This window comes from Anguilla rostrata, chromosome 10 (assembly GCF_018555375.3).
Source record: "Anguilla rostrata isolate EN2019 chromosome 10, ASM1855537v3, whole genome shotgun sequence".
NCBI classification, from domain to species: domain Eukaryota; kingdom Metazoa; phylum Chordata; class Actinopteri; order Anguilliformes; family Anguillidae; genus Anguilla; species Anguilla rostrata.
The window spans coordinates 41,571,727-41,593,276 of NC_057942.1; the positions used below are offsets into that span (position 1 = coordinate 41,571,727).

Below are 21,550 nucleotides of genomic sequence, written 5' to 3' on the forward strand. Positions count from 1 at the left end.
ACGTCTGGCTCTTCTGGCTTAGGCACGAGGCCGCCTCCAGCCTCTTTATCTGTCTTTTCATCTTTTCTTACTTTAACATCGCATACGCAGCCAAAGCAATACACACACGCACACACACACGCACACGCGCACACACACACACACACTTGATATAGCCATGCGGAAGTGGTGAGCTCACTGCATGTTTGTTTTCGCAAATTTTGTCCCCCCCCCCCCCCTTCCCCCTCGCTCCCCCTTTCACGTACACCCACTCTTTCATATTTCATATCAATGAAATAAGGGTGTTCTGATAAGCTGGAGTGAATGAAAAGTTTTAATTTGCCACATGAGTGCATCTTATTGCTTTATCACCCTTCTGCTCCCCCCCCCCCCCCACCACCACACACACACACACACACACGTCACTCACACACACTTTCTGAAAGCAGAGTAAATATCGATCTGCGCAAAGCTTGTTAAGGACGCCTATTAGGCTGTCTCAGCCTGAAGGACTTTTGTGGCATGCTACACATCTTCTGAGCTACTCCCGATTTCTGTAAAACCTCAGATACTCGCGGAAGTATCGAACATTAACTGTGCCTCATACTGCATGTCACAGGGAGAAAAGAGGGATCCGTGGGCATGCCCATAACGATCTCTTCCAAGTAAAATTAAAATGTTTCAAATAAAATCATCAGAACAATAACGGTAATTACTGATAATTAGAACTTAAACAGAGTAAGCACTTCTATTTTGCTTTGTAGGAAATGAAATATTCCACAGTGAGAAAATACATTAAATAATAAATGATCACACTTTGAAATGTTTCATCTCTATTCTGCAGAATTTTGGAAAATGATTTTTAAAAATTTTCAGCCTCTAAAGGGAAGTGAAACTCCAAGTGAACCAATTATAATGCAATGTAAGACGACAGGAAAATTGTACTATCACAGATATAAAGATAGTTTAGACACAATCATAAAATGTCCCTTCAAAAAAAAAATCATCTAATATGACTGTATGCAGCAATTACCTGTGAAACATTATGAACAGGCCAGTGTATAAAGGGACGTCCATCTGATAAATACTCACAGTCCTTGTTATTAAACCTCATCAGTCAGAGAAAATGGAGTACGTAACCATGCATACGAACCGAATCATCGTCCCGTCGCTAAGACCCCTGGGCCATTTCTCCGAAACGCTATCTGTGTCTAGGTCCACATTCTATCTCAGTCCAGCGCTCTGCCATTAACTCTGAGGCACAAACACAACCGATGTTGTGTTCATGAATACTGATGCTTATGTATACACAACCGGGCGAGTTCTGCAGTCGGGAATGCAAGAAAACGTGTTCGAATCGCGAAAACTCTGCGTAGAATCAGTATCTGTATGCTAAAGTCCGGGGTAATCTGAACTGAACTTCAAGTCTATTTTCGGTTCTTTGGACATCAACAAACATGAACGTTTGGAAAACCACTCGGAGGGAAACTGAGGTTCGAAGCAGACCTGGGTCAAATATGCATTTGAAATACTTTAAAGTCTCTAGATGCTGGTAAAACCCAAAATGGTCCTAGAGGTTCCTGAGAATGTTTTCCATGAAACATATCGCTCACAAGACACGGTAATATGCTGAAAATAGATGTTTCTTTTCCAACGACCAATCATCTGCAGGAATCCCTGCAGTCCAAGACTTTAACTTTCTGAACCCTGAACATCCCACCTCTGCGAATCCTGAAGCTCAAAATGGCCCTTGTGCACGATAACAAAATGTTAAGTGCCCTTTCCAGCTTAACACAGGCATTTAAACTGAGCATGTGGTCTCAAATCAACACATAACACACACAGGCTGAAAATTAATATATATTTGATCCATGTATTAAACAGGGAGATACACATTTTTATGACAGGTAACATAAACAGTGCATACCCCTCTCTCTCTCTCCTAATGACATCAGGTTTGTAAATACAAACTCAGAGCTCGCTGGTCTCCATTCTGTCCGGACTGATCATCCTTCCCTGATAAGGGACATATTGGAAATGGAAACATTTTGCAGAGCCCACGCGGACCACCGACGGGGAAAGGAAATGACATCATCCAACAGGAAACTGTCCACCGGCTACAGATTGCGACGCCGAACCTTCTGTGCCAGGCGAAAGACACGACGGTTTTTCTGAGCCAGCAATGGCACTGGGGACGGCAGCCATGAAAGGATGACTCAGGGAAATGGCCGTTGTTAACACTTTGCGCCCTCTAGTTTTGCCAGTGCCGCTCAGGAACACTAAGGAATGTATTTGGTTTGATTTATTTCGCTTTGTCACGTCGCCGTTTGTTCTCAGCTTGTCCATTTCATTTAAATTAATTTATGCCATGTTTATACAGAGTCACTTCCTCTTTTTGTCGAAAAATATAGAAATAAATTAGTCCGACATGCCCTACAGAAATAAATGCACTGCAAAAGGTTGAAAGCCATCTTTTAAAATACCCATCTCTCTAAGGAATATCAAAAATATCCTCTTTTTAAATTACTTTCTAAAAATCTCTTTAGAAAAAGGCTCTAAATATATAGATATACAAATAAAATTTGATGCAAATTATTGTAGTTTAAGGTGTGTGTAAAGCTGTATGTTACACGGATGCTAACACAGATCATCCTACATAGATATCAAATACTTGGGGGTTTTCAAACTAATTGCTATGCTGATTTGACTGTTTTGAGCAAAGTATGTAAGTAAATGTTACCCATTTTGGACACTTAAACATGTTGTGGTCATGGTAAATTAATTCATAGCTTTGTTTGGGAATCTAAAAAATAGCTTATATTTGCTTAAATTATATACTCATTGCATTAAAGACAAAGCAGAGCAGTGGCTCATTTGAATGGGCCCCACAGATTAACACACTGAATCCTAAGAGAAAAATATTAATGAAAAAATGGTTTCTAGTAATAAATTATAAAGCAGATAGTTTCTAATTATGTTCACAGCTTCTTTTGGCTTGCTCTTAAGATTATTTCATCTTCTGGTTTCCAGCGATAAGCTCTTATCAATTCCTGTGTGTGGCAAACAGGAAGTTCAGTGCCGTTCCTGTATTCCTCTGCATGTCTAGCTCTGGGCCCTGCACCAATCATCTCCCTTCACAACAGGAAGTGTGGAAATTAAGGAGGACCATCAATATGCAAATTGAAAATGCAAATATCTATGGTTATTTTTGTCTTACCTGTTTTTTTGGCTCTACAGAACTCAAATAAAAGGCCTGAAGTTGAGATTCAAGCTGATCCAACATGAGTAAAAAATTAAAGCAACTGATATAAGTTCTTTATGACATACTTTTTGTTAATATCAAAACCACTGAAGCCATCACCTTGTTTTAGAAAACTTAAGTCGCCTTAATGATATAACGGACAAAACTCACTTTGGTTATTCTGAATGAAAAGAAACCAAAGCGATATACGAAGAACGGAAATAAAAACAAAAACAAACACTGCAGGTCGGCGCGTGTGCAAATCATGATTTTAAACGACTGAACTTGGTCCATTTGTTTCAGTCAAGGCTGACGACTCCTCCATCTTTTCCGCAGCCAGCTTTTCTCAGCGCAGTGGCAGATCGAACCGAGAACCGCTCAAGTTTCCACACTCGAAATGAAACCATTTAGACAAAAAAGAAAAATAAACCGGAATTTAAATTTTGTAAATGAATTTGTTCCTTTTTTTTTTTTTTACTATGTGGGTTTTGTTTACTTTAGCTTCATGTTTTCCTTTCCGTCTCGTGTTCACCGCAGACAAATCCCTGCCCTCTGGTCCGGAGCCTCCTTCTCTGTGGTCATAAATTATTTGGCGACGGTGGCTTGGAGGGATTTCTGTTGAACGGTGAGCGCCTGGGGTTTTTTACATCGCTGTGCGATGGAACATAAAGTAGATCGGAGTTTACTGTCTTGTGATTGCTGTTCCCACAGTTATCCAGCAGGACCTGCAGGGGGATCAAGAAAAGCGCATTAATGACAAAAGGGAACGGGTCGAACTTGCATAACACCTACAGCCATTAAACGCCAGATTTGTAACCACACACAAAGACACACACACACACACACACACACACACTCACACTAACTCTGTTCTCACTCACACACACACACACACCCTCTCTCTCACACACACACACACACACACACACACACACACACACACACACACACACACACACACACACACACACACACACACACACACACACACACTAACTCTGTTCTCACTCTCACACACACACACACACACACACACACACAGTGTAACTGAAATTGCTTTGAGCAGTCTTTCCGATGATATATGTGCATGTGCTGATCTCAGATCACTCACACCACGTTGGCAAAGATCTACCATTCCACGGCTCATCTGTTAAAAGTGTGTCCGTTCAGCCGTGCATACAGTTTGATAATTTAAGCCCACATGCTTTGTTTGATGCATGGTGTTGGGAGCCGATTGGACCGCCACAGACAATGTACCCACATCAAGCACTGTATACTCTGACAAAGTAAATTATGTCTGCCCTGGGTAGACTTAAGAAGGACAATACATCATGCCAAAGAACATATTACTGTTGGTACACAGTATTTCACTCATAGTGAAAAAGCACCTCTCAGTGATTGTACTCAAACAGGTCACCATCATGAACAGATGGCAGTTCATCTTGGAGACAAATGATTTTTTTTTAGCTAAATGTCACCAGATATGCTGTGCATAGATTCTCAATTAATCAACCGCACACAATTATATACAACCAGCTTTTCCCCCCCCCCTCCCCCCAAACAAAAACATCACCTTTTACAGACACACTTAATCATTTAAACAGTATGAAATGAAAAGAGAAAAAAAGATTTTATGTATAATTAACACTGAAAAGTGACGTGTCCTATAAGGCTAACAGACACATCACAACAAGGTCACGGAGTTCCAACACAAACACAAGCATGTAAATTAAGTCAGCACAAATTAATTGGCACAGGTCCTCAAATTAATTTAGAGCATTAAAGTATTCAGAGTATTTTCCAGCTGAGACCTCTGGACATAGACGACTGGGCATGTATGTTTAAAATAAATGCTTTACAATGCAGAGTGTAATGAATGAGCACATTAATATCTAATGCCATGTGCATTTGGCTTTGGGAAGCTTATGGTTAAGAGTCTTTAAACTGCCGTTTTTTTAACGGTAGTGTAGCTTTATTGTTCTATTAGCCTGACTCAGGCTAAGGCTAAGCTTTGGAATCACGAACAGGCATTTCTCCACTTGCTTCAGGTGCACCTGAGGACAGCTGAGAACGAGCTCTCTTTCCGTTTGGTTTGCACATTAGCTGTGATAGCATGCGTTCCATGCATATGACTGTAAATGAGCCTCTGCCTACCATTGTCAGTGTCTTTTTTTGTAGCAGCGCCAACCCAGAATTTTGATGAAACCGCGCACCAATTACCTCGGATGTTCCAGAGTAACCGTGGCATTGTATTTGGAAAGAGACTTTGCTATTGAATTGTTCAAATGTAAATTTTTGGTTCCGCCGAGGTCTGTTGTATCAGGGTGAGTTGCATGCGAGTATCAAGAAAACTCACCAAATCTCAGCGAAACTATCTGGATGATTGTATAGTACGCTGGGTAAGTGGAAACATACCCATACATTTCATTTTAGGGTGAACTGCCCCTTTAAACTATTAAACTAACATATTAATAACAATTGTAGTTTAAAAGTAGCCTTAGGTGTGGCCTACTGGTCTCCACTATTACTCTCAGAAATTAAATGAGTTCTTAATTATCGCAGTCATGGATTGTGTGTGATACATTCCAATGAAACTTTCAACACTGATAAAACGTGCAAGAAATGACGATAAGCACTAACTACTAAGACTTGAAATTGACACATCCAACTTAATTAATTCTAAATTTCATATTTTATGCATTAAAATATAACATTGAAATGAACGGTGTCCCTCCCACTTTGGATTTGCTTTTATCTGCTCGGTTTTCAAAGAGCACAGTGACAGTCTCCTCCCCAGAGACATGCTCAGTAAGAATCACATAAAATGCAATTACATCTCAACTAAACTGTGGCAATGCGCATCACAGAGAATTAATTGCAAAATCAATATCAAAGAACAGAATAGATAGAGGGGACCGTGTGCATCGACTGTAAAACGTGAGCTGTGCAATTAAACCGAGAGTCTGAATGGTGCATGCCAACAGAAGATCTCTATGTGCTGAAGGGAGAAACTAGAGACTTCTGGACTCTCGTAAATCATTATTTTATGGCATGAGCACCAGGGGACATGAGACTGGAAGAATTAGAGTTTAAATCAGTGGTTCTGGTATCTCCGATAAATTATGGAGACAGATAAAAGCACGTAATCCAGAGGTGGGTGGTGGTAGTAGATTCCCCTGCTGAAAAGCTCCTTTGATGCCTATTTTTTTTAATGCATATTACCAAAAATGGCTAACCTTAAATGATTAAAGCAAATGATCTTCATGAATACCATTTCATTTCTGCTCATGTGTTAGACAACCGTTTCTTCTTTCTTTTTCTGCAAGCCGTGCAGTGCTACAAGAGATTCAGAGGAGAGATGTACCTCTCAGTGCCAACAACAGTGGGAAAAGATGGCGTCTAACTAGAGAAACGCAAACGTAGACCCCGTAAAAACAGTGCCCTTCCACCATTGATTCCTTGTTTTAGTTGGTTGAAGACATTGACATTGACATTAAAAAGGTGAGCCATGTTTAAAAGGAGTAATTGCATATGCCATCCATGTTGTGAGGTTGAAAGTTGATAATCTTTCAAAAATCTTCAAATGACTTTGATGAACCTGTCCTATGGAAGATTACTCATAAATAATAGGATGTCAACTAGTCCTAAATGTGCGAGGACTGTCCAAAATTAAGTGCAGAGTGATGTGGAGTGGAGAAGGCCAGTGTCAGAGTCTCCTGCTATCTCTCAAAGCCTAGGGATGGCTTCAGGACCATGGACAGCGGCAGCCCCACCAACAGGTATGCACAGCGAAGGCTGGCTGGTAACAGTCCGATGCCAGGTACAGTAGATGCAGTAATTACCTCACCACTCTTACAGTTAATATCACTAGTTTGGGATTTCATTCGTAACCATAGTTGCAAATGAAATTAATTTTGATTCATTTAATATATCAATTTATTTGACACGATCAATTTGGACATATTTAATCTATATATAATCATTTCAGTAAATGTGCCAGAGTTAGCCAGGAAGGCTAATTTTCATTAGTAGTCCCTGGGCTACACGTCTTTGGACCGTGGGAGGAAACTGGCGTACCCAGAGGAAACCCAGGCGAACACGGGGAGAGGATGAAAGCTCACGCGGAGTATCCGGGCCTGCCGAGACTTGAACCCGCAACCTCCTTGTGAGGCAAGAAGTTATGTTTTTAGAGGTTTGTTTTTATGAACTCTCTTCTCCTCTATTTCCCAGCTCCATTGGCTAATTCCCAGTTTAGCTCTTCTGTCCACTCATCGCCTAATGGAGTGGACACACCTGCCACAATGGCACAGCGACCTTCCACAAAGTCTTAGACTTTGGCTTCACTTGCTGTACTAAAAGCTGGTACTGCAGATTGGCTTATACCTAGCGGTTTGATATCTGCATTAGGACAGGGCTTTGTTTCTCAGGTGGGAAAAATGCTTCTTTGAAAATATTTTGAATATGCGTCGAAAGAGAGATCACCTGCTAGCCAAAGATATATGATAACCACACGAGAAGCTAGAGAATGCAATGTAAATTTAGGGCATACTCCGTCATCCATCTCCAATTCAGGAGGGTTGTCATCTTTATTTATGACCTATTTTGCACCAAGTCTTGCCTCTCCCCAGCACACAGTTCATTTTTTATGAGCAAAACTTTATCTTATGCCATTACCAAAGATGTGTGGGTAAAATACAATGAATACGCATACCACAGTTATAAACATACTACTTGAGAAACGAGTCAATTAACGATGACCATGGGATGAAAAATGAATAGAAGCGTGCATTCATTGTTATTACGCCAAATCCATAAAGTCAAGAGCAAACGCTTGCCTTTTATGCAACAGATTTGTTGTTGATAAATCTAATATGCGTTAAATTTGGTGATTCAGTCTAAACACACAAATCCAGATACGGATCATATTTTTCCAAGTCTGAACGATGTGTGACTTTAGTGCCAGTACTCGACCGTGCTCTTCTGTCACCAACGTTCTATTGGCACATGACGCATCATACTAGGCGTGGTGGAGCTGCAAGACACTCTGTTGTAAAACTGGTTGGCAGCTTGTATGGAACACTAAATACAACAACTAGGAGAAATGCCCAAAACTAAACTCACTGAGTAGGATATTCCACACATGAAAAAAATTACTTGTAAACTGACAACCACATATATTGGATATACAGAAATTGATTTGTCAGCTTTATCTTGATCTGATATGAGTGTAATTAGGGCCTACACAATACATCCTAACATCTAAATAAATGTAGGATTGTCTCACAATGGCAATGGTTACAACAGCCAGGTTTCCTTCCCAAGCACATTTCTAAGCTTTTCAAAGACAAGCTGATGTACACTTTGGTACACTTGAATGCCAAAGACTTCCCACTCATTAACGCTGCTACTCACCCTTGGCGAAAGCTGTGAAATTAAATTCAGATATATCATACTAATAAGCTATTCTCTCAAGTTTTAAAATCCTCAAGTGCCAAAAAAAAAGATATACTACTTTTTGGAAGACATAACAAAAAAGCATTATTCCATGCCTAACTGGATCTGATCCAGATTTATGAATATTAATGAGAGGTTTGATAATATCTAGGCCAGTTGTGTTCATACTGTCATCACCATTATATGATTATTTGGTCTAATTTTAATCACTATTAATGCAGCACATACTTCGATGAGCAGTCGCACCGTAATATAATTTAGGATGAGCATATCTACTCTAAATACTTTAATGCTCTATCTATTGGTTTATCCCTGGCTGAAAACCTAATGAAATTAATTTAAGCAAATCAGTTTGTGCTGTTTGTTAAGAAGCCCTGTGCAGTGTTTTGTGAAATCACTCACAAAATGTGGAATATTAGCAAGTGAGAATCTCAAAGTTTGCCAAACCGCCGGGGCATTAACTGTCGCGTTCCGGCTGTGAAGCTGGGACAGTCAGACAACAAACACGCAGGTCTGTCTTTTTGCCAGCATCAAGGCCGTCATTTCTCTCTGAAAACTGTACGGATTTGTCAAGCGCCTTTCGCGAATAACACCTGGTGTCATTTCCCCCGCTCCCGTTTTGGATGTTTAAAAGAAGATAAACCCAGCGCAGCCGCTGGTCGGGGGGGGGGTTAGGGAGAGAGCCAAAAAAAGCCGGCGTCCGGTAGGATTTAATCCCGGCTATGCCCCCTTGATGAAGTGAGCTGGCAGCCAGGAGTGACTCAACACAGAACCCGGGTTCAAACTCGTTACTCACAGTGTGGGAGGGGAGGTGGGCCTGGCGTATGCGATCCATGTCTGAAATTTCCTCTCAGTCCAGAACATTCAACCTCAAGTGTGCTTGCGCATTTCAAATATACACACACAGACACACGCGTGCACACACACACACACACACAAATGTATTTTTAGAAGGCAAGCAAGCAAGGAAAATGATCATAAAGTGAGATAAAAAAAAAAAAAAAACTTCCTTAGCATTCGATGTGCCGTTCCCTTGAAAAAAAACAACTGGATCTAGATGAGAAAGCGCCGCGAGCTATCCGTGCACCGTAATCAAACGTTTCGCATTTCATCTCACCGCACGAAATTAGCGGCCGCACGTGCCCACGGGCGTAAATTACTTCTGTTGTTGTTTTGTACGAGCACCGGCACTCTTAATTTTCTCCAACTCGTTTTTTTTTTTTTTGGGTTATTAAAATGCGTTTGAGCTAACGGCTGAGTCCTGTCTCAAGGTGAATGCCTGCCCTGCCCTGCCCTGCCCTGCCCTGCACTGCACTGCCCCCCCCCCCCCCACCGGGGCGGGAGCCGTCAATCACAGCGAGCGACTCTTTTTGGCCAGGCCCAGCGCAGGTTAGCACCTGTCTGGACACGGCGGCCTTCTCACGTCACATCGAATTTGTGACACAAGAATGACAGAACGTTCATCTGCATTCACATTTCAGCGAATGATCCCGCATATTATTAGAGAGAAACTTCACCGTCAAATATTAGATTAGATTTTCACTTCAGTTCCAGTCTTGTATGAATGAACATGAAAAAATGATAACATTTCTCCAGGAAATTAAAGATGTGGGTAAATGTCGCAAACAACGCCCCACATAAAGCACATTCTTCGATTTATCTGTTACTTGAGGAGAAAACTCACCCTTTCTTTCCTCTTCGTTTGCTTTGTTTTGTTTTGTCTTCCTGATGGCATTTCGCATCTTTTAGATAATCCATGAATCAATTTTTTTTTGCCGAAGTAGAAAGTGCTCATAAAAATAAAACTAAAATCATTTTCAAAGTGTTTCGGTTAGAACGCGGTTCATTTACATCAAACGGTCGTGGTGGTGGACTTTCGGAGAATAGTTTTCTGTGGCTTGGGGGCCAGGGGGTGAGGCACACAAGGCGTGTTTGCGGGGGGGAAACTGTGACTGGCACTTAGGCAGCCGTTTTCCACCAGGGCCCCGCCCCCAGGGGGGGAGGAGCAGTAGTGGGCGGGGCTGAGTTTCGCGTCGATCAGGTCCGAGTGCAGGTGCGCGTCCGTGTTGTTGACGTTGTACTGGAGGTCGCAGTCGGGGCAGTACCCGTGGTACTGCACCTTTTCGCTGAAGCGCACCCGCTCCCGCGTGGCCTGGGGGCACCTGCTCTTCTCGTGCCGGGGCGGGGGCGGGGGCGGGAGCGGGAGCGGGGGAGGCGGCGTGGGCCCCCGCTCCGGGACGCTTTTGGGGATGCAGCACAGGTCCCTGCTCGGCACGCCGACGGGCTTCCCGGGAAAGAGGCCGTTCCGGAACAGAGTTCCGTTCGCCAGGTGCCCCGCCAGCGAGCTCGGCCCGCGCTCCTCGGTCCGGAGGGGGGTCAGGCGGGGCGGGGGCAGGGGAGGGTGCGGCCTCCTCATCACCGTCAGGACGGTCGGGCTGACCAAGGCCAGCCGAAGGGCGGAGTCGTCGAGGTGGTGCTTCACCTTCTCTATGCTGGAGGCCGTGGTGGTGGTGGTGGTGCTACTGGAGCTGCTGTTCAAGGTGTCCGTCTTGGAGCTGTCCGTCAGCTCCTCCTCCAGCCGCAGGTCAGAGGTCAACGAGTCGATGTCGTGCACAACCTGCGAGGCGCAAGAAAGAGGGGATCACAGCTGGGTCTCGACAGTCAGTCACATGACATCCGGTCAACAGGCGTTCTTATCCAGTCTCATCAAACAAAAGTACATACAGTACGCGCATTCAAAAGGGTTATGAGAACAACACTTAGTACGGAGTACTAGTACTAGTTAAGACTCTTGGGACGCACTTACATTACCATTCTCACGTGATCCGACTTCTGCATCTTATTTTCAACACACAACTGGATACTGAACGAACCAATCGGTATTTTTGCCCCATAAAGTGACTTGGTGTTGTCCATTGTCCAGAGCATGAACTGCACAGATGCTGAGGGAAGCGGCACTTTGTTCTGAAGCTGCTGATGACTTCCAGGAGTTGACCACCTCAAAAAAACAGTTTCCCTTACTAGAGCCTAAAAAATTGCCCAAACTATCCAAACACACCAAGGATGTGCTTACGCTGAAACACGATATCCTCCAGGACCAGTAGTGAGTCGCTACACCTCGACTCCCACACGCTTCCCGACTAGAAACCGGCAGGCAAAAAAAAAAGCGGAGTGCTTTGTCGGGAAAGGCGACGGCTTCCCCTCTCATTCTGAAAATTTGGGCTCCCGCTGAGCAGCCCTCTCTCCCAGCGGCGGTATCGGAGTGGGCTGTGGCGGTACAAAGGCACCGTACGAGGTAGCCTTACTCCTGTCGCCCTACCGTCAACTGCCGTTGCGCGTTTCATCGATTCACTCGTCTGTTTGTTTTATTTATTCGCACAAGGAAAAGCACAGGAGCAGACGTACGTACAGACACAACGGCGGCTGCACACTGATTTGTGCAGGTGACTAAAAGAGAAAAGTCCAAATGGGCTTATAGTACTCTTACCTGGTACTAATCAATCAAATTAAACAACAAAACGATAATAGCGACTTCTGCGTGCGAGGCGCAAGCCACTGGACGAAACGCAGCATCATCCTCCATGTTGGCGTCCGTCTGTTGCCAAGCCAACCATACCTGCACACGTTAGTCACACGAGCTACACGGACATGTACGCACAGGCCACACGCAGGCAGCGTAACGTGAACACGACAGGAGAAAGACCGGTTGTCGGCAAAAAATCACATTCAGGCATCAAGACGTGCATTGTAGATGTAGACTTAGAGCCAGTAGCCATGCGCACACATGTGTCTTGCTGTACCCCTGGTATTGTACAACTAAATGTGTGCACTTCTGCTGTAACGATTCCCTTCTGAAACAAATGCTTGTAAACTTGCATGAATATGCCACCTTTCATATTATACATATATATATAATATTCCAAGATCATATATATATATATATATATATATATATATGAGCTTTGATTATTGCGCCTGATTACTTTCTGAAATGAAAGGAAAGCCTGATTACTTCGTGAAACGATGATTACTTTCCGAAACTAATTTGCAGTAAACTCACTGGAATATGCTAACTTTCATGTTGACAATGAATTATATATGTATGAGCTGGGAATATTGAGCCGGAGGCAATAATTTAATGTCAGTCTCATTTTTGGTGAAAGGTGGGACACTAACAGCGATATTGATCCGTTGACATTTGCAAATGTGCTGTTTTTGACCAAAGGTTGTGCCTCTGTTGGATTACGGTGAAACCATGCTTTGAGAAATACCAGACATTTGCAGTAAACTGTTTGATAGCAGACCCACAAAAAATAATCTAATACAGTATGTCTACAGGCACTGTTTATTCTGTTACGGACCTCAAATTATTGAGTCTCTGGGGCTTCAGAAAACAGTATACACACTTAAATAATACACATACTTTGCCTTATAGTTTGTCTATCAGACACAATTTTACCCTTTTCTCCCCTGGGATAAAGCTGCACGCTCTCGTTTTTTTGTTGAAAGGCACTGTCAATAATTAATCCGGGGTATTGAGTTAACACTTGATGCATGTTGACGATTTTCTCTCTTTTCCCGGGTAGCCGATTCTCAGGATCCTCGAAGATCGACAACAATTGCATTTTATCCAGCTGAAAAAAAAAGCCTGTGGAAAAGGCCCCCTGAAGATTTGTTTGCTAGCGCACGCCACGCAGCTATGCCCGACAACAAGATGTGCTACAGGCCAAATACAGTACTGCACGGGAAAAACATTTATTTAAACATTTATTTATATAAAAATGTAAACACACTGCTTCGATGCACACAATAAACACCCCTTTTCCTAACTGGCAGAAGGACTTACACAAATAGAGCATTTCTCCTCCATGATTTCCCAGGAAAGAGGTTAAGAAGAGAGACATGCAGCCTCTAAATCGTAAAATTCAAATCCCATAAATAGATTTAAAGAAAGAAATTCCACATATTAACTGACATTTAATATTCAGGCTACCACAATGCTGAGTACATTCCTAACAGCACTCATCGGTGCATGATTCCCTTTTGACGTCAACTCTCGCTTGGTACTCAAACAGCAAGGGATCTTCAGCATCTCTCCAACAACTGCTGTAAAATTCTGCTGTCATTGTAAATTCGATCTGGATCTTGACGGTTTTACCATTTCCTTATTCCTCAGCGTTGCATATACTTCGAAACTTCCACTCCCCCTCCAAAAATGTAGTGTCAACTTTCCAATTACTTTCATCAGCTTGTGCGACTGTCCCGCTGAAGGGTAGCACACAGCCGATTCCCGTTTCTTACAGAAACATTGCCCTCAGCTTCTGCTCATGTTCATTCGAGGAAACCAGCTTACTGAGATTGTCTTATTCTTTCCATATGAATACCCCTTTTTGATCTTCAGAGACGAGCAGCCATTTCCTGGGGCTTGTAGGTCTAGCACGGCTTGTTTGCTGCAGTTTGTGGTATGGCACTGAAAAGCTATTCCCCAGGGGTCAGTCCTTGGACCTTTCCTTTTTCTCAAGAGCAACTCATCACGTCCTACTTGCACTCCTGAGACATTTGATGCTTTCAGGGAGAGATCCACCTAGTTCTTTCCCCCCTGTCTTTTTTCCGCCTTCTATTGAGACATGACTCATTCTATATAGTCTCTGTGTTCTGTTCCTGTGTACCCATTATCTTTCGCACATCCCGTCAGTCAGGTCAGGGACAATTTCTGTTGGAAATTCTTGGCAACGTCGCCAGGTCACCTCTCTGCAGTGCTTCTACTGTCCACCGTTTCTTCTCCACCTGAGCACCTACCCTAACCACACGATTCAATTAATCATTACCTCAGCTGAACCCCGCACAGCGTTTTCCCAGTTCTAGGCTTATCAGGCCCTCACAGAGATAGGAAGCCTAGTGAACCTTAGCCCTTTAAGACCAGGATTAAGCAGCCAATGAAGTCCTACAGTACGTGGCTTCCTTGAGTCTCTCTCAGAACGACTGAAGCAGCAAAGCAAACGTGGACAGCAAAGGAATGGATTAAAATTATGCTCAAAGGTTCAGTTCGTATGGACAGATCCGCTAAATGTCGGCAGCTACATTAAATTTATATTACAGGCATTGCGCAGTGCGACTGACACGGCCTCTGCGTTGTTCACGCAGCATCCATTTATACAGATGGATATGCACTGAAGCAATTCAGGTTAAGTACCTTGATAAAGGGCACAATGCCAGTGTTCTACATGGGAACCTGCAACCCTTAGGTTACAACCCAGATAGTAAACGACTCCGGGCCACAACTGTGCCAAGTCCGGCCCAGCAGTGCTGACTTCGGGGCCAGCGTCGGCCCAGATCCGGCCAGGAATCGCTTACTATCTGGGAAGCCCAAGTTCCCTAAACATTACGCTACACCACCGTCCCAGAGTGCTTCCTAATCTGAAGCTGAGCACAAGCAAAATGTCTGAGAATATTTCCTTCCCCCGTGAAATGCAGTTTGCGTGCTTTATCTAGAAGAGAAGATGCCACTTTAACTCATTGCAATTTGACCTGCATTAACATGCAATTTTGCATAATTTATCCACAGTTCTGGATCATCTGAAATTAACCAACTGAGATATGGAAAGTAGCGAATGAAATAAACCTTGTGCGCACATAATATTATGAAAGAAAACACTCCAATCCATCATATCAGTCACATTAGTTAAATTTGATATATTTAGCATAGATACCTTTGCACTGACCAGAGTCAATGAGCCCTTTGCAAATCTCTCCGCATCATTTCAAAGAAAAACGATAAAGCAAAACATCTCGATTCACATTCTGTTACTGTAAAGCACCAGTGGAGCGGGAACTCTAAATGATATGACCCTGAACACTACTCTTTGTGACAGTGACATTTAATGCTAAAATACTTACGACACTTAATACAGTGCTCCACGAACCGGAAAGAGGCACATATTCTGTTATTCACGTTCAAGGTTATTATTATGGAAGGATGTAAAGGAAATTTATGCAATGACATTGTGTTGGACCCAACTAATGTATTTTTACTATGCGTGACAAGACGACATTCACACTGAACCTTGGCGTGCATTTAATTCAACATCAGATTTAACCTGCAACGTGCTCACTACAACTGAGGATACTAATTCCACACTACATTCCTCTTTTATAAAATGTACAGTTTATCAAAGATCATTTTTTATTCACCTACCTTGCTTTCCTGAGCTTTTGTGCCATTGTAGCCTCAGACCAAATTAACATTTGAAATAAATTGTGTTTCTATAACTATTTCAGTTGCGGCATCTGCCATGTTTGCAGGATAATTTACTAGGGGAAAGACTATCTTGTCACAGTTTATAGCAGCGATCATTTTCACAGTGTTAACAGCCGTGAGATCTTTTCACCGTTTGTCGGTAAAATGGTTTCACAGTTGCAGTATAAAAGTGGTGCACTGTCACTAATTTGCAATGCAAGTTTCCCACCGCTGGGCTGCTTAATTATCCAAGTGAGTCTCTGTTCGAGAAGAAATAATTGAAAATGGTTTGATCTTCTGAAACTACAAATGGAAAACATTTGCATGGGAGCGATAACAGGCTGATGAAGAGCTTTCACATGAAAAAAGGATGTTTATCAAGGGACAAATTACTCACATTTACTTCTAAGGGCATTCATAAACAGACAATTATGAGGACAATGCATTCTCCTGTGGCCTATTTCATGAAAGCTATGCCACCCTTTTTGTTAGAACAATGAGGTCCTGTAAACTTTGCTCACTTCAGAAACCATGCTCCAGAGTAAGTTGCCAAAGGCTTAAATAATATCTTTTCAAAAGAGCCTTACAAATACAAGACAAAGGCACCCTTCAAGGCACCATTTGTGATGCCCGGATCTGCTCCTCTTCTACAGAAGCCACTGAACTTTCAGCTTGCGCTGGAATGAGCGCGCGATTCCATTGTTAATTGTTAAAGGAGGCAGAAAAATGCGCACCTGACCCAGGGTCGTAAGCCCGGGCCGACTATGTCGCCATGGCTACCACAGGTCAGAACACCATTGCCCATAGCGCACAGAGGGGAGGAAGGGATTCGGTCAGCAGGGTTCTACCTCATTTCTTCATGCAACAAACAGCAACTCCTCTGGTCAACCGGCTGCCCCCGGTGTGCCCGCGGCTCGCCGGCTAAAAAAAGGAGCAGGCTGCCGATAAGGGAGGGAGAGAGAGAGATTGGCATTTCGGTAATGGAAAAATTATCGCGAGTTTCTCACCTTCTGGCGAGTTGCGCACAATTATAAAGGTAGCCTAGGCCCATCCCCAAAGCGGTTTTCGGTCTCTTCATTACACCACGCACTTCAGCGGGAACGGAAACACCCTCTGCTCTCGCCCCACGTTATCTTAAGCCTCAATAATCTCCACGCAGTAGCTTTGAATGTCGTAAAGTAGATCCCTTGACTGGTGTTTTTGGCTGGACTGGATTCCCTGACTAGGAAAGACATCCCTGCTACTGTTCATTCATGATTCTCCCTTTATCTCCTTGATAACACCCAATAAGCCCATTGAAGACAGTTTTTTTTTTATTTTATTTTTTTTTAGGAGAGTTAGTTCCGTATAGGTCTCCGACATCCCCCCCCGATTAATATTTCATATTTTCTTTCTGACTACGTATGTGCTAATGATGTAGCGCTGCTAGTCATATTTACTCACTGAAGCATGTGTGTGACACCTCTCCTCTGACCCACCTCAGATGTGTTAGCTAAAAGCGAGGCAATCAGGGGTGTTTCCACAGCAACGAAATGGGAATCCATCAGCTGAAACAAGCCCCACCAACAAGGGTGCAAGAGTCCCATCAGACACACCAAACTGGGGAAGTGACTGAGCGCGTGCAGTGCGACTGGAACGGGATTAATTTAATGACATCTCGGCTATCTGACTCCAAAATAACGTTTTAAACTTTTCCCCTGTTCTAACAGTTTTACACAAAGGCAGACTGCAATTTAGGGATTACAGCCTCTTTCTGCCATTTACTGTGGCTCTATATGGATTGCTGTCTGTCTTGGTAGACGCGGACGTGCCTCTGGCTTGTGTAGCCAACAAGGGTACCGTGTGTATCTTGCGATGGCACTAGTGTACATGTGAATGACCGGTGCAGATATCCTGAGTCCTATGTATATGTTGGGCCCTAAAACTGCCAGGTTTGTCGTGGTTTAGAATCAAAGAAGAATGCCAGGATAAAGTAAATGCTATTTATTTTACAGTATATGTCCAATAATGGTAATATACAATGCCGCGAATTGTGCATGTAATGGAATGGCTATCTGCCAATGGTGTGGAGGTGATCACGATAACGTGTCTCCTCAAACCACTTCACTTTTCCCTTCATATTCCCAAGGACCAAAGAAAAACCCCAAAATCATCAAAAAAAGACATGATCACAACAATACAACATCAATGATCCAGCTAGTGTCATCTCTGTAAGCCTATCAAACCATGTTAACCATGGTAACACAGCTGGCTGCAGATTTCATAGGTAGCTCGCATTACCTACTGTTCACTTTTGAATGGAGTTCCAATATCCTTCAGTTAGCGTCCCCTATACAACACCATCAATGACACCGACTTCTTCCCCATGACATCGGTTTTCCAACAACACCAAGCGTGATCGTTGTGTACGTGGAAAACCTATGGTTTACATAATGCTATTTCACGCAGTACTGGCAGAATGGTTGCGACTGTGCAGTATAGTTGCTGACTCCCTGTCAGCAGCGTAAGCACAGTCTGTTTTCATTTGGGGGTCTGATAAGGGGCACACGTTCGTGAGCCACCCTACATGGGTCACATCAGAACAGTAACAAAGCGAGGAAGTTTGGCTGAAACACGATATAAACGACATTCTGTTTTTATGAGGTACTAAGGACCTAACAAAATCAGTACTTCAGTGAATTCTGTCTTGTTGGTACTTCTGGATAATTACTTCTGATTTTTTTTTAAATGCATAATCACCAAAGTGTGGCTATTCACAAACTAGAGGTTGACAAATTTAACGGTCCTGTCCAATATTACAATGTTCAAGACAAAGAGAGAAACAACAAGACATTGCTGACAAAATATAAGATGGGATATTTTCTCCTTATCAACCAATAATATTGATAACATATCTAAACCGATACAGTTCCATGAATGTATGAAAGTGTCCTTGATAAAATACAGTAGATGACACTTTTTCTAATACCGGACTAAGATTTGTTGTGATTTAAATGCATTTTAATTGAGAGACCAAAATGGATTAAAGCATCCCCTCTGCAAGCATCTGGATCCACTCCCTTACGGGCACAAGTTCAACAATAGCCCACCCTGTCACTTTTATGGAAAACTATTAAATTAATGCTTTATATGTTCTGACACTGTATATTTTAATTAACTTCTTTGTGTCCTACATCTTGGCCCTCTAAATTGCACTGTTGTTTTAGAAGCCAACAGAATCTATGCCAAGGAGTTTTTCATATATTTACTTATGAATTTACACACACACGTCTGTGTATATAGTACATTAGGAGAATTATAATGAACCTACGTTACATAATTAATGTTTTGACGCAATAAGCTAATTGATTTCATCATGAATCATTAGACTAAGAAAAAATATCGAAATAACTTGCTTGCTTACTACTCTTGTATTCTGAGACGGCATTCTGTTGTAAAATACAGAAGGCCCAATGTTTTCATTACTTTACAAATTTATTTACATAGCTGAAGGTTCTCCCACACGTAAAATGCACACTGACATAACAAAAACCAATGGCTGTCAGCACAGTGTAGATCTCACTTGTACAGATAAAAGCAACATAATTTTGTTACCTGTCTTTTCAATCGTCCTTAACAATGCTGGAACACATTCATATATGGCCAGCAATATGACCGGGCAGAAAGCATGTGACCAATGACGAAAAATACTCATTCAAAGATTGCCATTCTGCATGTTCAAATGTAAGATAATTTCACGTAATACAAAATGACATTAAATAGGCTACATTGTTAGATATTAATCATAAATGAACATAAAATACGAGAGGAACTGTGTCGTGCCCCCAGACCTTGTCATCCCAAAGATTAACACTGACTCTAAATAAGTAAATAAAAATAAATAATTATATAAATAAATAAATAAATACGACCATAAAGGTCCGAGTGCGGTGGATATACGTAGAATATACGTAGGCCTTGGACCAATTCATTCTAATACAGCTTTACACGGGGGTGGTCCACAATACAGGTCTGCCTCTTTACAAAAAAAAAAAAAACAATCTACCAAGTCTGAGAAACCGCCGCGATTAATTATTTCACAGAGAAAAAACAAACACAAGTAGCGCGCAAATCAACATACAGAACACTAACCTCTTTGAGTTCCTTAGCTACATCCTTTAAGTCTCCGAGGATGTTCTCTAGATCCTTCACGATTGTCTTGATCTGCCGTTTTACTTTAACTTTGGAGACTACTCCCTCTGACTCCGCATTTGTTTTTCCTGACATTCTTCGGTGAAGCACAATAATTATTCAAGGATCACGAATAAATCCTCTCGAGCGATAAGAACGGTACGTCCGTGCATTTTGAGGGTTTCCCCGCTTTCATTTACACATTGCTTAGGGATGTAGCGAAGCACATCGCCAGAGCCTCGGGCAGCACGCCTGCGCAAGAGAGCATATTGAAATTAATATTATTTTAAAAGATTGAAACAAAAAAATGGTGAAGTTGTGTAACACCACAGTAGCTCTTTCCACTGTTTCGCCTGATGTTCTTGTCTGAGGATATATCCAGGGTGTCGTTTCCCAAGCTGAAGCCCGGCATGCTTCTCCATTTCTCATAATATTCTTCACCTGAACAGTGTCAGGAAGTACTTAAACCCTTTAAAATGTAGAATGAACGGGAGGGGACGACGGTCGCTATTTTATTCCATTGAAAAAAATCTGTTTTTTTTATTTAAACAGTTTCAACAATCCACAAACATCGATGCCCGACATCGGCTGTGTTCATTCGTTCGCCTCACGAAAGATGCTATCCGCTCCTCCATTCGACAATCTTGCCAAAGAATCATACCAACAAAGATGTTCAAGTGTTCCTTCTAAGCGCATAATTGGTCACCGTCATCTCTAGACGAATTAATGGGTATCATCGTGCATTCACGAACCATTTCAACGGGGAACCCAGCTGCGGTAATGGCATATTCTTCATCTGATGGCATTCGTAACAACTGCAGGGCTGATATGTAATGAGAATGGGCTGCATCACCAGGCTATTCCGTCCCAGTGTATGAATTGAAAAGTGATGGCTTGGCTTGACAGTCGTACAGCTTTCCGATATTCAGGCACGTCTTGCAGGCCGGTTGTATTATAAAATATTACATATACTGTAATGCAACACTAGTTTTAGAGGAGTAATTACTAAAGCTAACACTTAAGAAAAATAATAAATGCATAAATGAGACAGTGGGTGGGGGAGGGGGTGCGCTTGACATGTAGGGTACAAAAATCGAATAATCCATGTGGCATGACTTCGGAGTCGACTGTGACAGTTAAATCATAGAAACTTAATCGGCACTGCGTGGACAACTTATTGCATGTGTGCAGCTGAACGCAGTTCTGCGTGTTGGCGCGCGCTGTAGCCTAATTAAAACACTACGACGTGCAAAACGTACGTTGACGACGTATCACGGGAGCCAGTCCTCAATCCACAACATGCAGAGAACGGAGTTCGGAGTGTTTGTTTTTGCAAACAATTCATATATAGCCTACATGCAAATGTTTCCAAAACAAGTGAATGCATTAATTTGTTAATAAATGTTGAAACAAATAACCTCTCTCAAGTTAAGGGCTTCTTTCAGTTCACTTTTTAAGATTTTAAAATA

General features: G+C 42.4%; 1 protein-coding gene across 1 annotated transcript; it reads right to left on the reverse strand.

The window, feature by feature from the left end:
- Window positions 1–1,826: 1,826 nt before the first annotated feature.
- Window positions 1,827–21,012, reverse strand: prr16 (proline rich 16). The gene is made up of 3 exons (XM_064297248.1): window positions 20,043–21,012; window positions 10,359–11,291; window positions 1,827–3,945 (listed from the first exon to the last, which is right to left on the reverse strand). The coding sequence occupies exons 1-2, from the start codon at window positions 20,175–20,177 to the stop codon at window positions 10,527–10,529; spliced, it is 900 nt and encodes a 299-aa protein (XP_064153318.1). The 5' UTR covers window positions 20,178–21,012; the 3' UTR covers window positions 1,827–3,945; window positions 10,359–10,526.
- Between the last annotated feature and the right edge of the window lie 538 nt (window positions 21,013–21,550).